Source organism: Heptranchias perlo, unplaced genomic scaffold, assembly GCF_035084215.1.
Source record: "Heptranchias perlo isolate sHepPer1 unplaced genomic scaffold, sHepPer1.hap1 HAP1_SCAFFOLD_1569, whole genome shotgun sequence".
Classification (NCBI taxonomy): domain Eukaryota; kingdom Metazoa; phylum Chordata; class Chondrichthyes; order Hexanchiformes; family Hexanchidae; genus Heptranchias; species Heptranchias perlo.
The window spans coordinates 12,519-33,237 of record NW_027138827.1 but is presented as its reverse complement, the minus strand read 5'-3'; the positions used below and the strand labels follow the sequence as shown (position 1 = coordinate 33,237).

The 20,719-nt window shown below is 57.2% G+C and overlaps 1 protein-coding gene across 1 annotated transcript; it reads left to right on the top strand.

Moving 5' to 3' along the window:
• Positions 1-1,117: 1,117 nt before the first annotated feature.
• LOC137309274 (semaphorin-3F-like) lies at positions 1,118-14,755 on the top strand. Its single transcript, XM_067977534.1, has 7 exons — positions 1,118-1,359; positions 2,419-2,507; positions 4,823-4,864; positions 9,193-9,350; positions 9,450-9,517; positions 10,626-10,759; positions 11,640-14,755. Exons 1-7 carry the CDS (start codon positions 1,164-1,166, stop codon positions 11,958-11,960), a joined length of 1,008 nt encoding a protein of 335 aa, XP_067833635.1. The 5' UTR covers positions 1,118-1,163; the 3' UTR covers positions 11,961-14,755.
• Positions 14,756-20,719: the final 5,964 nt, after the last annotated feature.

Sequence of the window (20,719 nt, the reverse complement as noted above, 5' to 3'; positions counted from 1 at the left end):
TCAGAAACAGGCCATTCGGCCCATCTGGTCTATCCCGGTGTTTATGCTCCACTCGAGCCTCCTCCCTCCCTACTCCATCTCACCCTATCACCCTATCCTTCTATTCCTTTCTCCCTCATGTGTTTATCCGGCTTCCCCTTAAATCCATCTCTGTTATTCCCCTCGACCACTCCCCGTGGTATCGAGTTCCACATTCTCACCACTCTCTGGGTAAAGAAGTTTCTCCTGAATTCCCGATTGGATTTATTACTGACTATCTTATATTTACTGCACTGTCGGAGGGTCAGTACTGAGGGAGCGCCGCACTGTCGGAGGGTCGGTACTGAGGGAGCGCCGCACTGTCGGAGGGTCAGTACTGAGGGAGCGCCGCACTGTCGGAGGGTCAGTACTGAGGGAGCGCCGCACTGTCGGAGGGTCAGTACTGAGGGAGCGCCGCGCTGTCGGAGGGTCGGTACTGAGGGAGCGCCGCACTGTCGGGGGGTCGGTACTGAGGGAGCGCCGCACTGTCGGAGGGTCAGTACTGAGGGAGCGCCGCACTGTCGGAGGGTCAGTACTGAGGGAGCGCCGCACTGTCGGGGGGTCAGTACTGAGGGAGCGCCGCACTGTCGGAGGGTCAGTACTGAGGGAGCGCCGCGCTGTCGGAGGGTCGGTACTGAGGGAGCGCCGCACTGTCGGAGGGTCAGTACTGAGGGAGCGCCGCACTGTCGGAGGGTCAGTACTGAGGGAGCGCCGCACTGTCGGAGGGTCAGTACTGAGGGAGCGCCGCACTGTCGGAGGGTCAGTACTGAGGGAGCGCCGCACTGTCGGAGGTGCCACCTTTCGGGATGAGACGTTAAACCGAGGCCCCGTCTGCCCCTCTCAGGTGGATGTAAAAGATCCCACGGCCACTATTGGAAGAAGAGCAGGGGGAGTTCTCCCCGGTGTCCTGGGGCCAATATTTATCCCTCAACCAACATCACTAAAAAAAAACAGATGATCTGCTCATTATCACATTGCTGTTTGTGGGATCTTGCTGTGCGCAAATTTTGCTTCTGCGTTTCCCACATTACAAACGTGTGGATATAAAATTGCTGTGATGGGTTTTTTGGGACGTCCTGAGGTGGTGAAAGGCCTTTGATAATCTTTCTCGCCTTTAGTGTCCAGGCGGGACTTTCACTCCCGGAATGAGGTCGACGAAAGATTACCCGGACGATGTGATTAATTTTGTGCGGACCCACCCGCTGATGTCGAACGCGGTCTATCCCGTGCACCGACGCCCGCTGGTGATCAGGACCAACGTGGATTATAAATTCACCACCATCGCGGTGGACCAGGTGGATGCGGTGGACGGACGCTACGAGGTCCTCTTTCTTGGGACAGGTAAGCCCGGGGGGAGCCTCGCTCCCGGGGCCGCAGGGTATCCGGGCGAGCCGGACCGTCCCGATTAAAGGGAGGAATTCCCAACATGTCGGCCGGGGCGCAGTGGGTCCCACTCTCACCTCGGAGTCTGCAGCCCCCACTCCGGAGACTCGAGCCCCATCGTCCAGGCCGACACTCACAGTGCGGTGCTGAGGGAGCGCCGCCCTGTCAGAGGGGCCGTCTTTCGGGGTGAGACGTTAAACCGAGGCCCCGTCTGCCCCTCTCAGGTGGATGTAAAAGATCCCACGGCCACTATTGGAAGAAGAGCAGGGGGGAGTTCTCCCCGGGGTCCTGGGGCCGATATTTATCAGGTCACAGGCTCGAGGGGCTGAATGGCCTCCTTCTGTTCCTATGACACCAACTTTCCACCAGGTGTCACTGGACGATGATCAGGAGCAGGAACCCTCCCTGACCTATGGGAACTGAGGCCAATTCTAGCCCCGCCCCCTGGCTGCGATTGGCTAACCTGAGCCCCGGTCCGGAGGGGTGGAGTTCTGGGTCTATTACTGTGTCTCAGGACCGCATCGGGTGACCCATTGACCTGGTGACCCATTGACCTGGTGACCCGTTGACCTGGTGACCCGTTGACCTGGGGACCCGTTGACCTGGGGACCCATTGACCTGGGGACCCATTGACCCGGTGACCCGTTGACCCGGCGACCAGTTGGCCCGGGCGACCCATTGACCCGGGGGACCCATTGACCTGGGGACCCGTTGACCCGGTGACCCGTTGACCTGGGGACCCATTGACCCGGCGACCCGTTGACCCGGTGACCCGTTGACCTGGGGACCTGGGGACCCGTTGACCCAGCGACCAGTTGGCCCGGGCGACCCATTGACCCGGGCGACCCATTGACCCGGGCGACCCACTGGCCCGGGCGACCCATTGACCCGGGCGACCCATTGACCCGGGCGACCCATTGACCCAGGCGACCCATTGACCCGGGCGACCCATCAGGGAACGTCACCAAACCACACTGTAGTTTGTCGGTTAACTCTCTGCCACCCCTCCTGTTTCAGACCGTGGAACAGTCCAGAAGGTGATGGTTCTGCCGAAGGATGACACGGAGATGGAAGAGCTCACATTGGAGGAGGTGCAGGTCTTTCGGGTAAGTGAGAGGGGGCCGGGGTCTGTGGTGGGATTCATCGAGTTACATCGAGGCGACAGCACACAAACAGGCCATTCGGCCCATCTGGTCTATCCCGGTGTTTATGCTCCACACGAGCCTCCTCCCTCCCGACTCCATCTCACCCTATCACCATATCCTTCTATTCCTTTCTCCCTCATGTGTTTATCCAGCTTCCCCTTAAATCCATCTCTGTTATTCCCCTCAACCACTCCCTGTGGGAGTGAGTTCCACATTCTCACCACTCTCTGGGTAAAGAAGTTTCTCCTGAATTCCCTATTGGATTTATTACTGACTGTCTTATATTTATGGCCCCGAGTTCTGGTCTCCCCCACAAGTGGAAACATCTTCTCTATGTCGACCCTATCAAACCCTTTCATAATTTTAAAGACCTCTATCAGGTCACCCCTCAGTCTTCTCTTTGATAGAGAAAAGAGCCCCAGCCTGTTCAGCATATCCTGATAGTTTTCACCTCTCAGTTCTGGTATCATCCTTGTAAATCTTTTTTGCACCTTCTCCAGTGCCTCTATATCCTTTTTATAATATGGGGACCAGAACTGTGCACAGTGCTCCAAGTGTGGTCTAACCAAGGTATATGGAGACCAGAACTGTGCACAGTGCTCCAAGTGTGGTCTAACCAAGGTATATGGAGACCAGAACTGTGCACAGTGCTCCAAGTGTGGTCTAACCAAGGTATATGGAGACCAGAACTGTGCACAGTGCTCCGAGTGTGGTCTAACCAAGGTATATGGAGCCCAGAACTGTGCACAGTGCTCCGAGTGTGGTCTAACCAAGGTATATGGAGCCCAGAACTGTGCACAGTGCTCCAAGTGTGGTCTAACCAAGGTATATGGAGCCCAGAACTGTGCACAGTGCTCCGAGTGTGGTCTAACCAAGGTATATGGAGCCCAGAACTGTGCACAGTGCTCTGAGTGTGGTCTAACCAAGGTATATGGAGCCCAGAACTGTGCACAGTGCTCCGAGTGTGGTCTAACCAAGGTATATGGAGACCAGAACTGTGCACAGTGCTCCAAGTGGGGTCTAACCAAGGTATATGGAGACCAGAACTGTGCACAGTGCTCCAAGTGGGGTCCAAGGTTCTATAAGTCCCTCTAGAAATGATTCCCAGTGCTTGGTTTGCCTTTTTTATGGCCTTGTTAACCTGCGTCACTACCTTTAGTGACTCGTGAATCTGTGCCCCCAGGTCCCTCTGCTCCTCCACCCCATTTAGACTCTGATTATCCAAACAGTATGTGGCCTCCTTATTCTTCCTACCAAAATACACCACCTCACACTTATCTGTATTGAGATGCATTCTGCACTATGGCCAACAATTTTTTAAAAATTCATCAGGGGTTGTAGCCATCGCTGGCGAGGCCGGCATTTATTGCCCGTCCCTTGAGAAGGTGGTGGTGAGCCGCCTTCTTGAACCGCTGCAGTCCGTGTGGTGAAGGTTCTCCCACAGTGCTGTTAGGGAGGGAGTTCCAGGATTTTGACCCAGCGACAATGAAGGAACAGCCGATATATTTCCAAGTCGGGATGGTGTGTGACTCGGAGGGGAACGTGCAGGTGGTGTTGTTCCCATGTGCCTGCTGCCCTTGTCCTTCTAGGTGGTAGAGGTCGCGGGTTTGGGAGGTGCTGTCGAAGAAGCCTTGGCGAGTTGCTGCAGTGCATCCTGTGGATGGTACACACTGCAGCCACGGTGCGCCGGTGGTGAAGGGAGTGAATGTTTAGGGTGGTGGATGGGGTGCCAGTCAAGCGGGCTGCTTTGTCCTGGATGGTGACGAGCTTCTTGAGTGTTGTTGGAGCTGCACTCATCCAGGCAAGTGGAGAGTATTCCATCACACTCCTGACTTGTGCCTCGTAGATGGTGGAAAGGCTTTGGGGAGTCAGGAGGTGAGTCACTCTCCGCAGAATACCCAGCCTCTGACCTGCTCTTGTAGCCACAGTATTTATGTGGCTGGTCCAGTTAAGTTTCTGAATTGGCCACTACTCCTGGTTTAGAGAGAGAGGGGAAATCAGCCAGGGTTCCCGCTCCTGATCACTGTCCAGTGACCCCTGGGTTAGAGAGAGAGGGGAAATCAGCCAGGGTTCCTGCTCCTGATCACTGTCCAGTGACCCCTGGGTTAGAGAGAGAGGGTAAATCAGCCAGGGTTCCTGCTCCTGATCACTGTCCAGTGAACCCCCCCTCCTTACTGCTACCTTGTACCAGAACAGACGGGCTCCCTCAGGTGGAGGGGTGAATCCGAGAGGGGGTAAAATATTCTAAAATTGTTCCGATGTTTTAAAATTTTCAGAATCCTGCGCCAGTCAAAACAATGACCATCTCCTCGAAACGGGTAAGGAAACGACTGTATAATTCACCAGTGTACAGATATCTCCCTGAGAGAGAGAGGGGACTGAGAGACACCAGTCAGTGTACAGATATCTCCCTGAGAGAGAGGGGACTGAGAGACACCAGTCAGTGTACAGATATCTCCCTGAGAGAGAGGGGACTGAGAGACACCAGTCAGTGTACAGATATCTCCCTGAGAGAGAGGGACTGAGAGACACCAGTCAGTGTACAGATATCTCCCTGAGAGAGAGGGGACTGAGAGACACCAGTCAGTGTACAGATATCTCCCTGAGAGAGAGGGGACTGAGAGACACCAGTCAGTGTACAGATATCTCCCTGAGAGAGAGGAGACTGAGAGACACCAGTCAGTGTACAGATATCTCCCTGAGAGAGAGGGGACTGAGAGACACCAGTCAGTGTACAGATATCTCCCTGAGAGAGAGGGGACTGAGAGACACCAGTCAGTGTACAGATATCACCCTGAGAGAGGGGGGACTGAGAGACACCAGTCAGTGTACAGATATCTCCCTGAGAGAGAGGGACTGAGAGACACCAGTCAGTGTACAGATATCTCCCTGAGAGAGAGGGGACTGAGAGACACCAGTCAGTGTACAGATATCTCCCTGAGAGAGAGGGACTGAGAGACACCAGTCAGTGTACAGATATCTCCCTGAGAGAGAGGGACTGAGAGACACCAGTCAGTGTACAGATATCTCCCTGAGAGAGGGGACTGAGAGACACCAGTCAGTGTACAGATATCTCCCTGAGAGAGAGGGACTGAGAGACACCAGTCAGTGTACAGATATCTCCCTGAGAGAGAGGGGACTGAGAGACACCAGTCAGTGTACAGATATCTCCCTGAGAGAGAGAGGACTGAGAGACACCAGTCAGTGTACAGATATCTCCCTGAGAGAGAGGGGACTGAGAGACACCAGTCAGTGTACAGATATCTCCCTGAGAGAGAGAGGACTGAGAGACACCAGTCAGTGTACAGATATCTCCCTGAGAGAGAGGGACTGAGAGACACCAGTCAGTGTACAGATATCTCCCTGAGAGAGAGGGGACTGAGAGACACCAGTCAGTGTACAGATATCTCCCTGAGAGAGAGGGGACTGAGAGACACCAGTCAGTGTACAGATATCTCCCTGAGAGAGAGGGACTGAGAGACACCAGTCAGTGTACAGATATCTCCCTGAGAGAGAGGGGACTGAGGGACACCAGTCAGTGTACAGATATCTCCCTGAGAGAGAGGGGACTGAGAGACACCAGTCAGTGTACAGATATCTCCCTGAGAGAGAGGGGACTGAGAGACACCAGTCAGTGTACAGATATCTCCCTGAGAGAGAGGGGACTGAGAGACACCAGTCAGTGTACAGATATCTCCCTGAGAGAGAGGGACTGAGAGACACCAGTCAGTGTACAGATATCTCCCTGAGAGAGAGGGGACTGAGAGACACCAGTCAGTGTACAGATATCTCCCTGAGAGAGAGGGGACTGAGAGACACCAGTCAGTGTACAGATATCTCCCTGAGAGAGAGGAGACTGAGAGACACCAGTCAGTGTACAGATATCTCCCTGAGAGAGAGGGGACTGAGAGACACCAGTCAGTGTACAGATATCTCCCTGAGAGAGAGGGGACTGAGAGACACCAGTCAGTGTACAGATATCTCCCTGAGAGAGAGGGACTGAGAGACACCAGTCAGTGTACAGATATCTCCCTGAGAGAGAGGGACTGAGAGACACCAGTCAGTGTACAGATATCTCCCTGAGAGAGGGGACTGAGAGACACCAGTCAGTGTACAGATATCTCCCTGAGAGAGAGGGACTGAGAGACACCAGTCAGTGTACAGATATCTCCCTGAGAGAGAGGGGACTGAGAGACACCAGTCAGTGTACAGATATCTCCCTGAGAGAGAGAGGACTGAGAGACACCAGTCAGTGTACAGATATCTCCCTGAGAGAGAGGGGTCTGAGAGACACCAGTCAGTGTACAGATATCTCCCTGAGAGAGAGAGGACTGAGAGACACCAGTCAGTGTACAGATATCTCCCTGAGAGAGAGGGACTGAGAGACACCAGTCAGTGTACAGATATCTCCCTGAGAGAGAGGGGACTGAGAGACACCAGTCAGTGTACAGATATCTCCCTGAGAGAGAGGGGACTGAGAGACACCAGTCAGTGTACAGATATCTCCCTGAGAGAGAGGGACTGAGAGACACCAGTCAGTGTACAGATATCTCCCTGAGAGAGAGGGGACTGAGGGACACCAGTCAGTGTACAGATATCTCCCTGAGAGAGAGGGGACTGAGAGACACCAGTCAGTGTACAGATATCTCCCTGAGAGAGGGACTGAGAGACACCAGTCTGTGTACAGATATCTCCCTGAGAGAGAGGGGACTGAGAGACACCAGTCAGTGTACAGATATCTCCCTGAGAGAGAGGGGACTGAGAGACACCAGTCAGTGTACAGATATCTCCCTGAGAGAGAGGGGACTGAGAGACACCAGTCAGTGTACAGATATCTCCCCGAGAGAGAGAGGGACTGAGAGACACCAGTCAGTGTACAGATATCTCCCTGAGAGAGAGGGACTGAGAGACACCAGTCAGTGTACAGATATCTCCCTGAGAGAGAGGGACTGAGAGACACCAGTCAGTGTACAGATATCTCCCTGAGAGAGAGGGGACTGAGAGACACCAGTCAGTGTACAGATATCTCCCTGAGAGAGAGGGACTGAGAGACACCAGTCAGTGTACAGATATCTCCCCGAGAGAGAGAGGGACTGAGAGACACCAGTCAGTGTACAGATATCTCCCTGAGAGAGAGGGACTGAGAGACACCAGTCAGTGTACAGATATCTCCCTGAGAGAGGGGGGACTGAGAGACACCAGTCAGTGTACAGATATCTCCCTGAGAGAGGGGGGACTGAGAGACACCAGTCAGTGTACAGATATCTCCCTGAGAGAGAGACTGAGAGACACCAGTCAGTGTACAGATATCTCCCTGAGAGAGAGGGACTGAGAGACACCAGTCAGTGTACAGATATCTCCCTGAGAGAGAGGGGACTGAGAGACACCAGTCAGTGTACAGATATCTCCCTGAGAGAGGGGACTGAGAGACACCAGTCAGTGTACAGATATCTCCCTGAGAGAGAGGGACTGAGAGACACCAGTCAGTGTACAGATATCTCCCTGAGAGAGAGGGGACTGAGAGACACCAGTCAGTGTACAGATATCTCCCTGAGAGAGAGGGACTGAGAGACACCAGTCAGTGTACAGATATCTCCCTGAGAGAGAGGGACTGAGAGACACCAGTCAGTGTACAGATATCTCCCTGAGAGAGAGAGGGGACTGAGAGATACCAGTCAGTGTACAGATATCTCCCCGAGAGAGAGGGACTGAGAGACACCAGTCAGTGTACAAATATCTCCCTGAGAGAGGGGACTGAGAGACACCAGTCAGTGTACAGATATCTCCCTGAGAGAGAGGGGACTGAGAGACACCAGTCAGTGTACAGATATCTCCCTGAGAGAGGGGACTGAGAGACACCAGTCAGTGTACAGATATCTCCCTGAGAGAGAGGGGACTGAGAGACACCAGTCAGTGTACAGATATCTCCCTGAGAGAGAGGGACTGAGAGACACCAGTCAGTGTACAGATATCTCCCCGAGAGAGAGGGGACTGAGAGACACCAGTCAGTGTACAGATATCTCCCTGAGAGAGGGGGGACTGAGAGACACCAGTCAGTGTACAGATATCTCCCTGAGAGAGAGGGGACTGAGAGACACCAGTCAGTGTACAGATATCTCCCTGAGAGAGAGGGACTGAGAGACACCAGTCAGTGTACAGATATCTCCCTGAGAGAGAGGGACTGAGAGACACCAGTCAGTGTACAGATATCTCCCTGAGAGAGAGGGACTGAGAGACACCAGTCAGTGTACAGATATCTCCCTGAGAGAGAGGGACTGAGAGACACCAGTCAGTGTACAGATATCTCCCTGAGAGAGAGGGACTGAGAGACACCAGTCAGTGTACAGATATCTCCCTGAGAGAGAGGGACTGAGAGACACCAGTCAGTGTACAGATATCTCCCTGAGAGAGAGGGACTGAGAGACACCAGTCAGTGTACAGATATCTCCCTGAGAGAGAGGGGCTGAGAGACACCAGTCAGTGTACAGATATCTCCCTGAGAGAGAGGGGACTGAGAGACACCAGTCAGTGTACAGATATCTCCCTGAGAGAGAGGGGACTGAGAGACACCAGTCAGTGTGTTATATTCAGGCTGGTGGTTCTATCTCTGTAATTACGGTAATATTTCCCGCCTTCCTTCCCGCAGCAACAGTTGTATGTATCCTCGCACGTTGGCGTAACCCAGATGACTTTACACCGGTGTGCGACCTACGGGCTGGCCTGTGCTGACTGCTGCCTAGCTCGGGACCCTTACTGTGCGTGGGATGGCCTCTCGTGCTCACGGTACACCCCCACCCTAAAACGGTTAGTGCCGATCTCGCCCCGGGGTGGCGGGGGGGGAGCGGGCGGGGGGGTCTGTGCGTCTCGACTGTCGGCTAACGGCCTTTTCGCTTCTGTCCGCAGGCGCAGCCGCAGACAGGACGTGAGACACGGAGACCCCTTGAGGCAGTGCCGGGGATACAACATGAAAGGTGCGCGAGGGGGCCGGGCCCGGGGCATCGGGGGAGGATGTCCCCGTGACCGGCTGCAGAGTTGCCCCCGTCCCCCGCAGACGTTGGAGGGGCGGGGAATTCCGTGTTTGTGTGGGGGGCTGTGGCGAACTTATTAGTTTGCTGTCGTCCCGCTGCCCTCAGCCGAGAGGTCGGTGAGCGTCTGCCGCCACGATACGGGCGGGAGCTGGGTGTTTGGACCCCGTACGGCAGCGGGGAAGCCGTGGGAGCCGAGGAGCGGCGTTCTCGCGCGCGCGCGCCCGCCCGCCGCGGTCTGAGAATTGGAATCTGGTTCGGCGCAAGAAATCGGATTGTGGTTAAATAAAATCGAACGCCCTTCGGGGAAGGCGAGCGGCCGTCCTTACCCGGCCCGGGCCGACAGGTGACTCCCAGTCCCCGCACCAACTTGGCGCTTCACGGCCCTCTGAAGGGCTGTATCGACCCGGCTCGAGGACGAGGCCCCACCACCCTCCTCTGAGGCAAATGCCGACCTTGCCAGCCGCGCCCACGTCCCAAAAAAACAGGGCGACCGTGCGTCCTGGCCCCCAGTCCAGTTTCCTCTCCCCGTGGGCACCGTCTCTCGCTGGGGTACGGGGCACAGCCCGCCCCCGCGTCTCATCCCCGCCCACCAGACGTCCTCCCCGTGGGAATCGAGGGAGAGCGAGTGCGGGGCCGGCTGGAGCGTGGAGCTGGATCTCCGGATCTCCCTCTGCTCTGCTCCTCCTCCCTCCCTCCCTCCCCCCGCCCCCACGCCCTCCATCGGGAGTCACTTCAGACGAGCGGGGTGCGTTTGTCCCCTCGAGGCAGACGGGGCTGAGACGGGGGCCGATCGGGAAAGGCTGAACAGGCTCGGGGCTCTTTTCTCCCGAAAAGAGAAGGCTGAGGGGTGAGGGAGAAAGGACTGGTCGGTGAGACGAAGAGGGGAGGGATAGACCAGATGGGCCAAACGGCCTGTCTCGGCGCTGTGAAACTCAGGATGGAGCCCTCACACTGCCACCTTGTGTATCTCAGTCCCACACTTGGCGCACTGAGCCGAGAGGCCTCCAGAGGGATTCCCCTGTTAATTATCGTCCTGCCCTTATTTTCCCAGTGGCCAGGATTGTGACGGACACGGTGCAGTTTGGAGTTGAGGGGAGCAGCACGTTTCTTGAGTGTCACCCCCGCTCCCCCCGGGCCACGACCAAATGGCTGGTCCAGCGCGAGACGACAGCACGGAGGAAACTGGTAAGAAGGGCCGTAGGTTTAACACAGCAAGATCCAACATTCTCACTCGCTCTCGGTCTCTCCCCTCGAGTCAGACTACGGGGTTCGAGCCCCGTAATCCAGGCCCACGCTCCCAGCGCAGTACTGAGGGAGCGCCGCACTGTCGGAGGGTCGGTACTGAGGGAGCGCCGCGCTGTCGGAGGGTCGGTACTGAGGGAGCGCCGCGCTGTCGGAGGGTCGGTGCTGAGGGAGCGCCGCACTGTCGGAGGGTCAGTACTGAGGGAGCGCCGCACTGTCGGAGGGTCGGTACTGAGGGAGCGCCGCACTGTCGGAGGGGCAGTACTGAGGGAGCGCCGCACTGTTGGAGGGTCGGTACTGAGGGAGCGCCGCACTGTCGGAGGGTCGGTACTGAGGGAGCGCCGCACTGTCGGAGGGTCGGTACTGAGGGAGCAGCGCGCAGTCGGAGGGTCGGTACTGAGGGAGCGCCGCACTGTCGGAGGGTCGGTACTGAGGGAGCGCCGCACTGTCGGAGGGTCGGTGCTGAGGGAGCGCCGCACTGGACAGTGATCGGGAGCAGGAACCCTGGCTGATTTCCCCCTCTCTCTCTAACTCAGGGTGCTGAGGCCAATCAGATGTCAGCCACGGCTCAGTGACTCTGACTCCCCCGTCTGAGTCAGGAGGTCGAGGGTTCGAGCCCCCACTCCAGAGACTCGAGCCCCGTAATCCAGGCCCGACACTCCGTTAAAGGCCCCGGATAAATGCAGGTCGTTGCATTTTTCGGGCCGTTGCGAAGCACTTAAAGGACCGCAGCAGCCAGCTGCGTGGCTGGAAGGTGCTGGTTTAGCCCTCGCGTGCCAGTAAAATGCATTTGTCCTCCCCCGCCCGCCCCTCCCCTCTGCAGCTTCGCCGAGACAAGAGGCTGGTGAAGACGGAGCAAGGGCTGCTGGTCCGATCGCTGGAGAGCCGGGACGGCGGGATCTACCACTGCGTCACCACTGAGAACAGCTTCAGCCACACGGCGGGGCGGGTGGAGCTGCGGGTGCTCGAGAGGGCCGCAGTCGATGCCGTCTCCGGGAGCTCGAGGGACGAGACGGAGCCGGGCGCCCCCGGGGGCCGGCCTGAGGGCGGGGCCATCAACCGATACTGCGAGGACTACTGGCAGGGGCTGGGCCGAGCTCACCGGCCCAAACGGACGAGCGGGAACCGGAGGAGACGAGGCTGAGACGGACCGGATTCGGCAAGAGGCGGGGGGTGGTGGGGGGGGTCGTGTGGCGTCTCCCCGACCCCCCCCCCCCTCACCAGGAGACGAGTCCCACCGCTCCAAGGCGACCCTCACCCCCCCCCCTCGACGGTTTGAGTCGACAACACTCGTCCGTCCCCAGTTGTAATCCAGAGCGTCTGGCGTCTGAGCCGTGGCGACGCTCGTCTAGCCGCACGCCCCCTAGCCCCGGGTCGAAGGGACTTGTTGTAAATTGTAGCTGAGTTCAGGAGGAAACACAGCAGGAATTCATGTTATCCCACTCCTGGCACTGCCCACCCTCCAATATCCCTCGCCCGCCCAGGAGCTGAGGGGAACGAACACCGGCGGGATATTTGGCCGCAGTGTGCATCGCGGGCTGCTCCGGCAGAGTCTGCAACGCTCCCTCCACCCGCTGGCTCCTTCTCTCCTCCTCCGCCCGCCTCCCTGACCCCCACAGACGGGACAAATCAGCCCGCCTGGTGCTCGCCTCCTTCCGTTTTGTGAATTTTATAGCAACGTCGAGACGCCTGGAAGCATCGTCGACAGGGAGCCTTCGATTGAGGCCTGGTTGTGTTTCGGGGGATGCCCGGGTTTTGTGAGGGGGGGCCCCCCGAGATGAGGGGTCCTCACTCTGAGATGCACTGATTCTTCGGGTTTGCTGGGGGTCTGACGTCAGACGATGATTCCAGCGTGTCCTGTCCGCCTGCGGACCATCGGTTCGGTATATTTGTGTTTCCAGCCTTGCTTTTTCCACTGCTCCCCACTGCCCCTCGCTCTCTCTCTGCCCCTCGCTCCCTCTCTGCCCCTCGCTCCCTCTCCGCCCCTCGCTCCGGCTCCACCCACCTCCCCGACTCTCCCCGAAAGTCCAGAGGCAGGAAACCCAGCGAGAGTCCTGGAATAATGTGAGGTCTTCACCTCTCTCTCAGTCTGAGCTGCCCGGGGCTCAGTGAGTCCCCCCTCTGGGTCAGAAGGTCAGGGGGTTCGAGCCCCCGCTCCAGAGACTCGAGCCCCAGAATCCAGGCCCACACTCCCCAGGGCAGTACTGAGGGAGGGCCGCACTGTCCGAGGGTCAGTACTGAGGGAGCGCCGCACTGTCGGAGGGTCGGTACTGAGGGCGCACCGCACTGTCGGAGGGTCAGTACTGAGGGAGCACCGCACTGTCGGAGGGTCGGTACTGAGGGAACGCCGCACTGTCGGAGGGTCAGTACTGAGGGAGCGCCGCACTGTCGGAGGGTCAGTACTGAGGGAGCGCCGCACTGTCGGAGGGGCCGTCTTTCGGGATGAGACGTTAAACCGAGGCCCCGTCTGCCCCTCTCGGGTGGATGTAAAAGATCCCACGGCCACTATTGGAAGAAGAGCAGGGGGAGTTCTCCCCGGGGTCCTGAGGCCAATATTTATCCCTCAACCAACATCACTAAAAAACAGATGATCTGGGTCATTATCACATTGCTGTTTGTGGGATCTTGCTGTGCGCAGAGACCGCGTGATTTGCCCACAGGGAGAAGCTGTAACCAAACATTGTGTGGGACTGGGAGAGAGGCATGGCGGAGCAGGATATCTGACCCCTGGGTGATGTGATTTCTGTACTGGTATATTTATTTGAGTTGTATATTGTTCATGAACCTTCACATGTCGGTGTTGGGGAGCAAACCAAAGATTTGGTCGTTTCTTGTGCTCGTCCAGAGTTTCCGAGTATCGCTGCCTTGTCCCGTGGCCCGTGAGAACATTAGATTTGTGACCCACTGATTGTGTGGGACAGAGAGGGCAATGAAGTGACTGCAAAAATCAACAGATCTCCACTCACCCTTCCAAACACTACACGCCCCGTCCTCTCCTGTAACGGGGCTCCGTCCGACTGGGGTACAGCTTCCAGAGACACCCAGGACCCGTCATTATTGGTGCGTGTACTGAGGGAGCACCGCACTGTCGGAGGGTCGGTACTGAGGGAGCACCGCACTGTCGGAGGGTCAGTACTGAGGGAGCACCGCACTGTCAGAGGGTCAGTACTGAGGGAGCACCGCACTGTCGGAGGGTCGGTACTGAGGGAGCACCGCACTGTCGGAGGGTCGGTACTGAGGGAGCACCGCACTGTCGGAGGGTCAGTACTGAGGGAGCACCGCACTGTCGGAGGGTCAGTACTGAGGGAGCGCCGCACTGTCGGAGGGTCAGTACTGAGGGAGCACCGCACTGTCGGAGGGTCAGTACCGAGGGAGCACCGCACTGTCGGAGGGTCAGTACCGAGGGAGCGCCGCACTGTCGGAGGGTCGGTGCCGAGGGAGCGCCGCACTGTCGGAGGGTCGGTGCCGAGGGAGCGCCGCACTGTCGGAGGGTCGGTACCGAGGGAGCGCCGCACTGTCGGAGGGTCGGTACCGAGGGAGCACCGCACTGTCGGAGGGTCGGTACCGAGGGAGCACCGCACCGTCGGAGGGTCGGTACCGAGGGAGCACCGCACCGTCGGAGGGTCGGTACTGATGTAAAAGATCCCCATTTGGAAGAAGAGCAGGGGGAGTTCTCCCCGGGGTCCTGGGGCCAATATTTATCCCTCAACCAACATCACTAAAAAACAGATGATCTGCTCATTATCACATTGCTGTTTGTGGGATCTTGCTGTGCGCAGATTGACGTTCCCAACATTACAACAGTGACCGCCCTTCAGAAAGTACTTCATTGTCTGTAAAGTGTTTTGGGACGTCCTGAGGTGGAGAGAGGGGCCGTGAGAGTCCGTCCTTTCACACCTCAGCATCTCACTGAATTTTAAAATATTTTTGGAAATTAAAGAGCGTCTCAGCCTGTGTTTGTTTCCTGGGGGCCGAGGGTTTCAAACAGCCCCCCGTCCCTGCCCTCGAAGAAACTGGTTCAAGGGGCGTTTCTCTCTCTCTCGCTCCCCACCCCCCAGAAATCCCACCGTCCTCGGACCCCCTGGTGCTCTGTGTGTTTCGTGACCCTGTGACGAGCCGAACTGTTAAATTCAATTACGCAAAGGGCCGAGCACCGTCACACGACAGAATTCCGAGTGCGGAGGCCTCGGAGAGGGTGCGGGGGGGTGGTGGGCGGGGGGAGAGATTTACCGGAACGGTCCCAGGGATGAGGGACTCCAGTGATGCGGAGAGACTGGAGAAGCTGGGACTGTTCTCCTCGGAGCAGAGAGGTTTAAGGGGGGAGATTTAATGGAGGGGCGGGGAGTACGTGGGAACGTTTTGCGAGCTGGTGTGCGGGGCCTCGAGGGGCTCCTCGTCGCACGATGACCGCTCTCTGTACTGCTTCCAGTCGACCCACGAGCTGGAACGCGTTGCCTTTTTTTAAAGCGAGTTTGTTTTAACGGTGCGGAGAGGTGAGTGAGTGTGTCGATTCAGAGACTCTGCCTCAAAGCAGGCGGTTTGTGTCGTTCCCCTCGTCTGTTAAAGGGACAGTCCGTCCCACACCGTTGATGGGCCGTCCGAGATGAGAGGGCGCCCGGCCCCCAGCCGATCTTACCTCGGGGGTGCACTGGGGCGCAGGTTGCCAGTTGGGGGTACCGGAGGCCTCTCACTATCTGGGCGTCTGTCCTCTGATCGAAGGCAGCGAGAGAGCTGGAAACGGAATTAAACGTTCCCTCGGGCAAATCCTTCCCTTTAATGTGTCGGCCGAGGCTCAGTGAGTCTCACCCTCGCTCTCGAGGCAGAAGGTCGGGGGTTCGAGCCCCCACTCCAGAGACTCGACCCATAATCCAGGCCCAATACATCCCAGTGCAGTACTGAGGGAGCGCCGCACTGTCGGAGGGTCAGTACTGAGGGAGCGCCGCACTGTCGGAGGGTCGGTACTGAGGGAGCGCCGCACTGTCGGAGGGTCGGTACTGAGGGAGCGCCGCACTGTCGGAGGGTCGGTACTGAGGGAGCGCCGCACTGTCGGAGGGTCGGTACTGAGGGAGCGCCGCACTGTCGGAGGGTCGGTACTGAGGGAGCGCCGCACTGTCGGAGGGTCGGTACTGAGGGAGCGCCGCACTGTCGGAGGGTCGGTACTGAGGGAGCGCCGCACTGTCGGAGGGTCGGTACTGAGGGAGCGCCGCACTGTCGGAGGGTCGGTACTGAGGGAGCGCCGCACTGTCGGAGGGTCGGTACTGAGGGAGCGCCGCACTGTCGGAGGGTCGGTACTGAGGGAGCGCCGCACTGTCGGAGGGTCGGTACCGAGGGAGCGCCGCACTGTCGGAGGGTCTGTACCGAGGGAGCGCCGCACTGTCGGAGGGTCAGTACTGAGGGAGCGCCGCACTGTCGGAGGGTCGGTACTGAGGGAGCGCCGCACTGTCGGAGGGTCTGTACCGAGGGAGCGCCGCACTGTCGGAGGGTCGGTACCGAGGGAGCGCCGCACTGTCGGAGGGTCAGTACTGAGGGAGCGCCGCACTGTCGGAGGGTCAGTACTGAGGGAGCGCCGCACTGTCGGAGGGTCAGTACTGAGGGAGCGCCGCACTGTCGGAGGTGCCAGTATTTTGAATGAGACATTAAACCGAGGCCCCGTCTGCCCCTCTCAGGTGGATGTAAAAGATCCCACGGCCACTATTGGAAGAAGAGCAGGGGGAGTTCTCCCCGGGGTCCTGGGGCCAATATTTATCCCTCAACCAACATCACTAAAAAAACAGATGATCTGCTCATTTATCACATTGCTGTTTGTGGGATCTTGCTGTGCACAGATTGGCTGCTGCGTTTCCTACATTACAACATTTCCTGAATTGCAGCGGTGATGTAAAACGCTTTGGGCCATCCTGAGATTGTGAAAGGCGCTCTCGATAACTGCGTGTCTTTCTGTTATTCTGCCTTTACGGTCCCTCTTTTATCAGGATTTTCTCTCAGTGCAGACCAGACGACAGACGGGCCCGTTCTCCTGCCTTCGTCTCACTACTGTGCCTCCTTCAATCCCCTCTCCCAGTGTCACCGAGACCAGACTGTAAACAAGGCCCGACAATTAGCCAGTGGGTGAGACCATGGGACTAATTGGATAACACTTTCAAAGAGCCAGCACAGGCACGATGGGCCGAATAGCCGCCTCCTGTGCTGTATCGTCCTATGATTCACCCGTTAGCAGGTCTGGGATTGGACCCACACTTTAAACGCTCCACTGTGCTGACTGCACTCCCACAGCTTTGAGACAAAACACGGGACACTCAGATGGTGATCGATCAGTTTAGGTTCAGTATCAGACCATGAAAGGGAACGATTCACTCCTGTCTGGTCCTGTACGGCCCCGTGTGTGTCTCAGTGTCAGCTCCTGTACATTGTACAGTACACAGTGGGTAAAAGGGGAATGATTCACTCCTGTCTGGGACTGTACGGCCCGTGTGTGTCTCAGTGTCAGCTCCTGTACATGGACAGTACACAGTGGGTAAAAGGGAATGATTCACTCCTGTCTGGTCCTGTACGGCCCCGTGTGTGTCTCAGTGTCAGCTCCTGTACATTGTACAGTACACAGTGGGTAAAAGGGAACGATTCACTCCTGTCTGGGACTGTACGGCCCCGTGTGTGTCTCAGTGTCAGCTCCTGTACATTGTACAGTACACAGTGGGTAAAAGGGAACGATTCACTCCTGTCTGGGACTGTACGGCCCGTGTGTGTCTCAGTGTCAGCTCCTGTACATTGTACAGTACACAGTGGGTAAAAGGGAATGATTCACTCCTGTCTGGGACTGTACGGCCCGTGTGTGTCTCAGTGTCAGCTCCTGTACATTGTACAGTACACAGTGGGTAAAAGGGGAACGATTCACTCCTGTCTGGGACTGTACGGCCCCGTGTGTGTCTCAGTGTCAGCTCCTGTACATGGACAGTACACAGTGGGTAAAAGGGAATGATTCACTCCTGTCTGGGACTGTACGGCCCCGTGTGTGTCTCAGTGTCAGCTCCTGTACATTGTACAGTACACAGTGGGTAAAAGGGAACGATTCACTCCAGTCTGGGACTGTACGGCCCCGTGTGTGTCTCAGTGTCAGCTCCTGTACATTGTACAGTACACAGTGGGTAAAAGGGAACGATTCACTCCTGTCTGGGACTGTACGGCCCCGTGTGTGTCTCAGTGTCAGCTCCTGTACATGGACAGTACACAGTGGGTAAAAGGGAACGATTCACTCCTGTCTGGGACTGTACGGCCCGTGTGTGTCTCAGTGTCAGCTCCTGTACATTGTACAGTACACAGTGGGTAAAAGGGAACGATTCACTCCTGTCTGGGACTGTACGGCCCGTGTGTGTCTCAGTGTCAGCTCCTGTACATGTACAGTACACAGCGGGTAAAAGGGAACGATTCCCTCCTGTCTGGGACTGTACGGCCCGTGTGTGTCTCAGTGTCAGCTCCTGTACATGTACAGTACACAGTGGGTAAAAGGGAACGATTCACTCCTGTCTGGGACTGTACGGCCCCGTGTGTGTCTCAGTGTCAGCTCCTGTACATTGTACAGTACACAGTGGGTAAAGGGGAACGATTCACTCCTGTCTGGGACTGTACGGCCCCGTGTGTGTCTCAGTGTCAGCTCCTGTACATTGTACAGTACACAGTGGGTAAAAGGGAACGATTCACTCCTGTCTGGGACTGTACGGCCCCGTGTGTGTCTCAGTGTCAGCTCCTGTACATGGACAGTACACAGTGGGTAAAAGGGAACGATTCACTCCAGTCTGGGACTGTACGGCCCGTGTGTGTCTCAGTGTCAGCTCCTGTACATGTCCTTACTGTTACCCTGATCAGTATGAATCAGTTCCTGATTTTAGTCGAACAGCCATCATGGGAGGTAGAGACTGGCATTTTACAGATACTGAGATAGGAGTGTGAGAGAGTCTGTGTGTCAGTGTGAGGGTGTGAGGGTGCGAGGGTGTGTGTGAGTGAGGGTGTGAGAGTGAGGGTGCGTGAGAGTGAGGGTGCGTGTGTGAGAGAGTGAGGGTGCATGTGTGTGGGAGTGAGGGTGCGTGTGTGTGAGAGTGAGGGTGCGTGTGTGTGAGAGTGAGGGTGCGTGTGTGAGTGAGTGAGGGTGCGTGTGTGTGAGAGTGAGGGTGCGTGTGTGTGAGAGTGAGGGTGCGTGTGTGAGTGAGAGTGAGGGTGCGTGTGTGAGTGAGAGTGAGGGTGCGTGTGTGTGAGAGTGAGGGTGTGTGTGTGTGAGAGTGAGGGTGCGTGTGTGTGAGAGTGAGGGTGCGTGTGTGTGAGAGTGAGGGTGTGTGTGTGTGAGAGTGAGGGTGCGTGTGTGTGAGAGTGAGGGTGTGTGTGAGAGTGAGGGTGCGTGTGTGAGTGAGAGTGAGGGTGCGTGTGTGAGTGAGAGTGAGGGTGCGTGTGTGTGAGAGTGAGGGTGCGTGTGTGTGAGAGTGAGGGTGTGTGTGTGAGAGTGAGGGTGCGTGAGTGAGTGAGAGAGTGAGGGTGCGTGAGTGAGTGAGAGTGAGGGTGCGTGTGAGAGTGAGGGTGCGTGTGAGAGTGAGGGTGCGGTGTGAGTGAGAGTGAGGGTGCGTGTGTGAGTGAGAGTGAGGGTGCGTGTGTGAGTGAGAGTGAGGGTGCGTGAGTGAGTGAGTGAGAGTGAGGGTGCGTGAGTGAGTGAGAGTGAGGGTGCGTGAGTGAGTGAGAATGAGGGTGCGTGAGTGAGTGAGAGAGTGAGGGTGCGTGAGTGAGTGAGAGTGAGGGTGCGTGTGAGAGTGAGGGTGCGTGTGAGAGTGAGGGTGCGTGTGTGTGTGTGTGAGAGTGAGGATGCGTGTGAGAGTGAGGGTGCGTGTGAGAGTGAGGGTGCGTGTGAGAGTGAGGGTGCGTGTGAGAGTGAGGGTGCGTGTGAGAGTGAGGGTGCGAGTGAGGGTGCGTGTGTGAGTGAGGGTGCGTGTGTGTGCGTGTGAGAGTGAGGGTGCGTGTGAGAGTGAGGGTGCGTGTGAGAGTGAGGGTGCGTGTGAGAGTGAGGGTGAGAGTGAGGGTGCGTCTGAGAGTGAGGGTGCGTGTGAGGGTGCGTGTGTGTGCGTGTGAGAGTGAGGGTGCGTGTGAGAGTGAGGTTGCGTGTGAGAGTGAGGATGCGTGTGTGAGTGAGAGTGAGGGTGCGGATGCGTGTGAGAGTGAGGGTGCGTGTGTGTGAGAGTGAGGGTGCGGGAGTGAGTGAGAGTGAGGGTGCGTGTGTGTGAGAGTGAGGGTGCGTGTGTGTGAGAGTGAGGGTGCGTGTGTGTGAGAGTGAGGGTGCGTGTGTGTGAGTGTGAGGGTGCGTGAGTGAGTGAGAGTGAGGGTGCGTGAGTGAGTGAGAGTGAGGGTGCGTGAGTGAGTGAGAGTGAGGGTGCGTGAGTGAGTGAGAGTGCGTGAGTGAGTGAAAGGGAGGGTGCGTGAGTGAGTGAGAGTGAGGGTGCGTGTGAGAGTGAGAGTGAGGGTGCGTGTGTGAGTGAGAGTGAGGGTGCGTGTGTGTGAGAGTGAGGGTGCGTGTGTGTGAGAGTGAGGGTGCGTGCGTGTGTGAGTGAGGGTGCGTGTGTGAGTGAGAGTGAGGGTGCGTGTGTGTGAGAGTGAGGGTGCGTGTGTGTGAGAGTGAGGGTGCGTGTGTGTGAGAGTGAGGGTGCGTGTGTGAGTGAGAGTGAGGGTGCGTGTGAGTGAGAGTGAGGGTGCGTGAGTGTGAGAGTGAGGGTGCGTGAGTGTGAGAGTGAGGGTGCGTGTGTGAGTGAGAGTGAGGGTGCGTGTGAGTGAGAGTGAGGGTGCGTGTGTGTGAGAGTGAGGGTGCGTGTGTGAGTGAGAGTGAGGGTGCGTGTGAGTGAGAGTGAGGGTGCGTGTGTGAGTGAGAGTGAGGGT

Bases quoted from the DNA above. Each gene is read 5' to 3' on its own strand.
- LOC137309274 (XM_067977534.1), top strand. From the start codon at position 1,164: ATGAGGTCGACGAAAGATTACCCGGACGATGTGATTAATTTTGTGCGG. The intron at 9,518-10,625 runs GTGCGCGAGGGG...TTATTTTCCCAG, and splicing joins CCGGGGATACAACATGAAAG to TGGCCAGGATTGTGACGGAC. The intron at 10,760-11,639 runs GTAAGAAGGGCC...TCCCCTCTGCAG, and splicing joins CGACAGCACGGAGGAAACTG to CTTCGCCGAGACAAGAGGCT.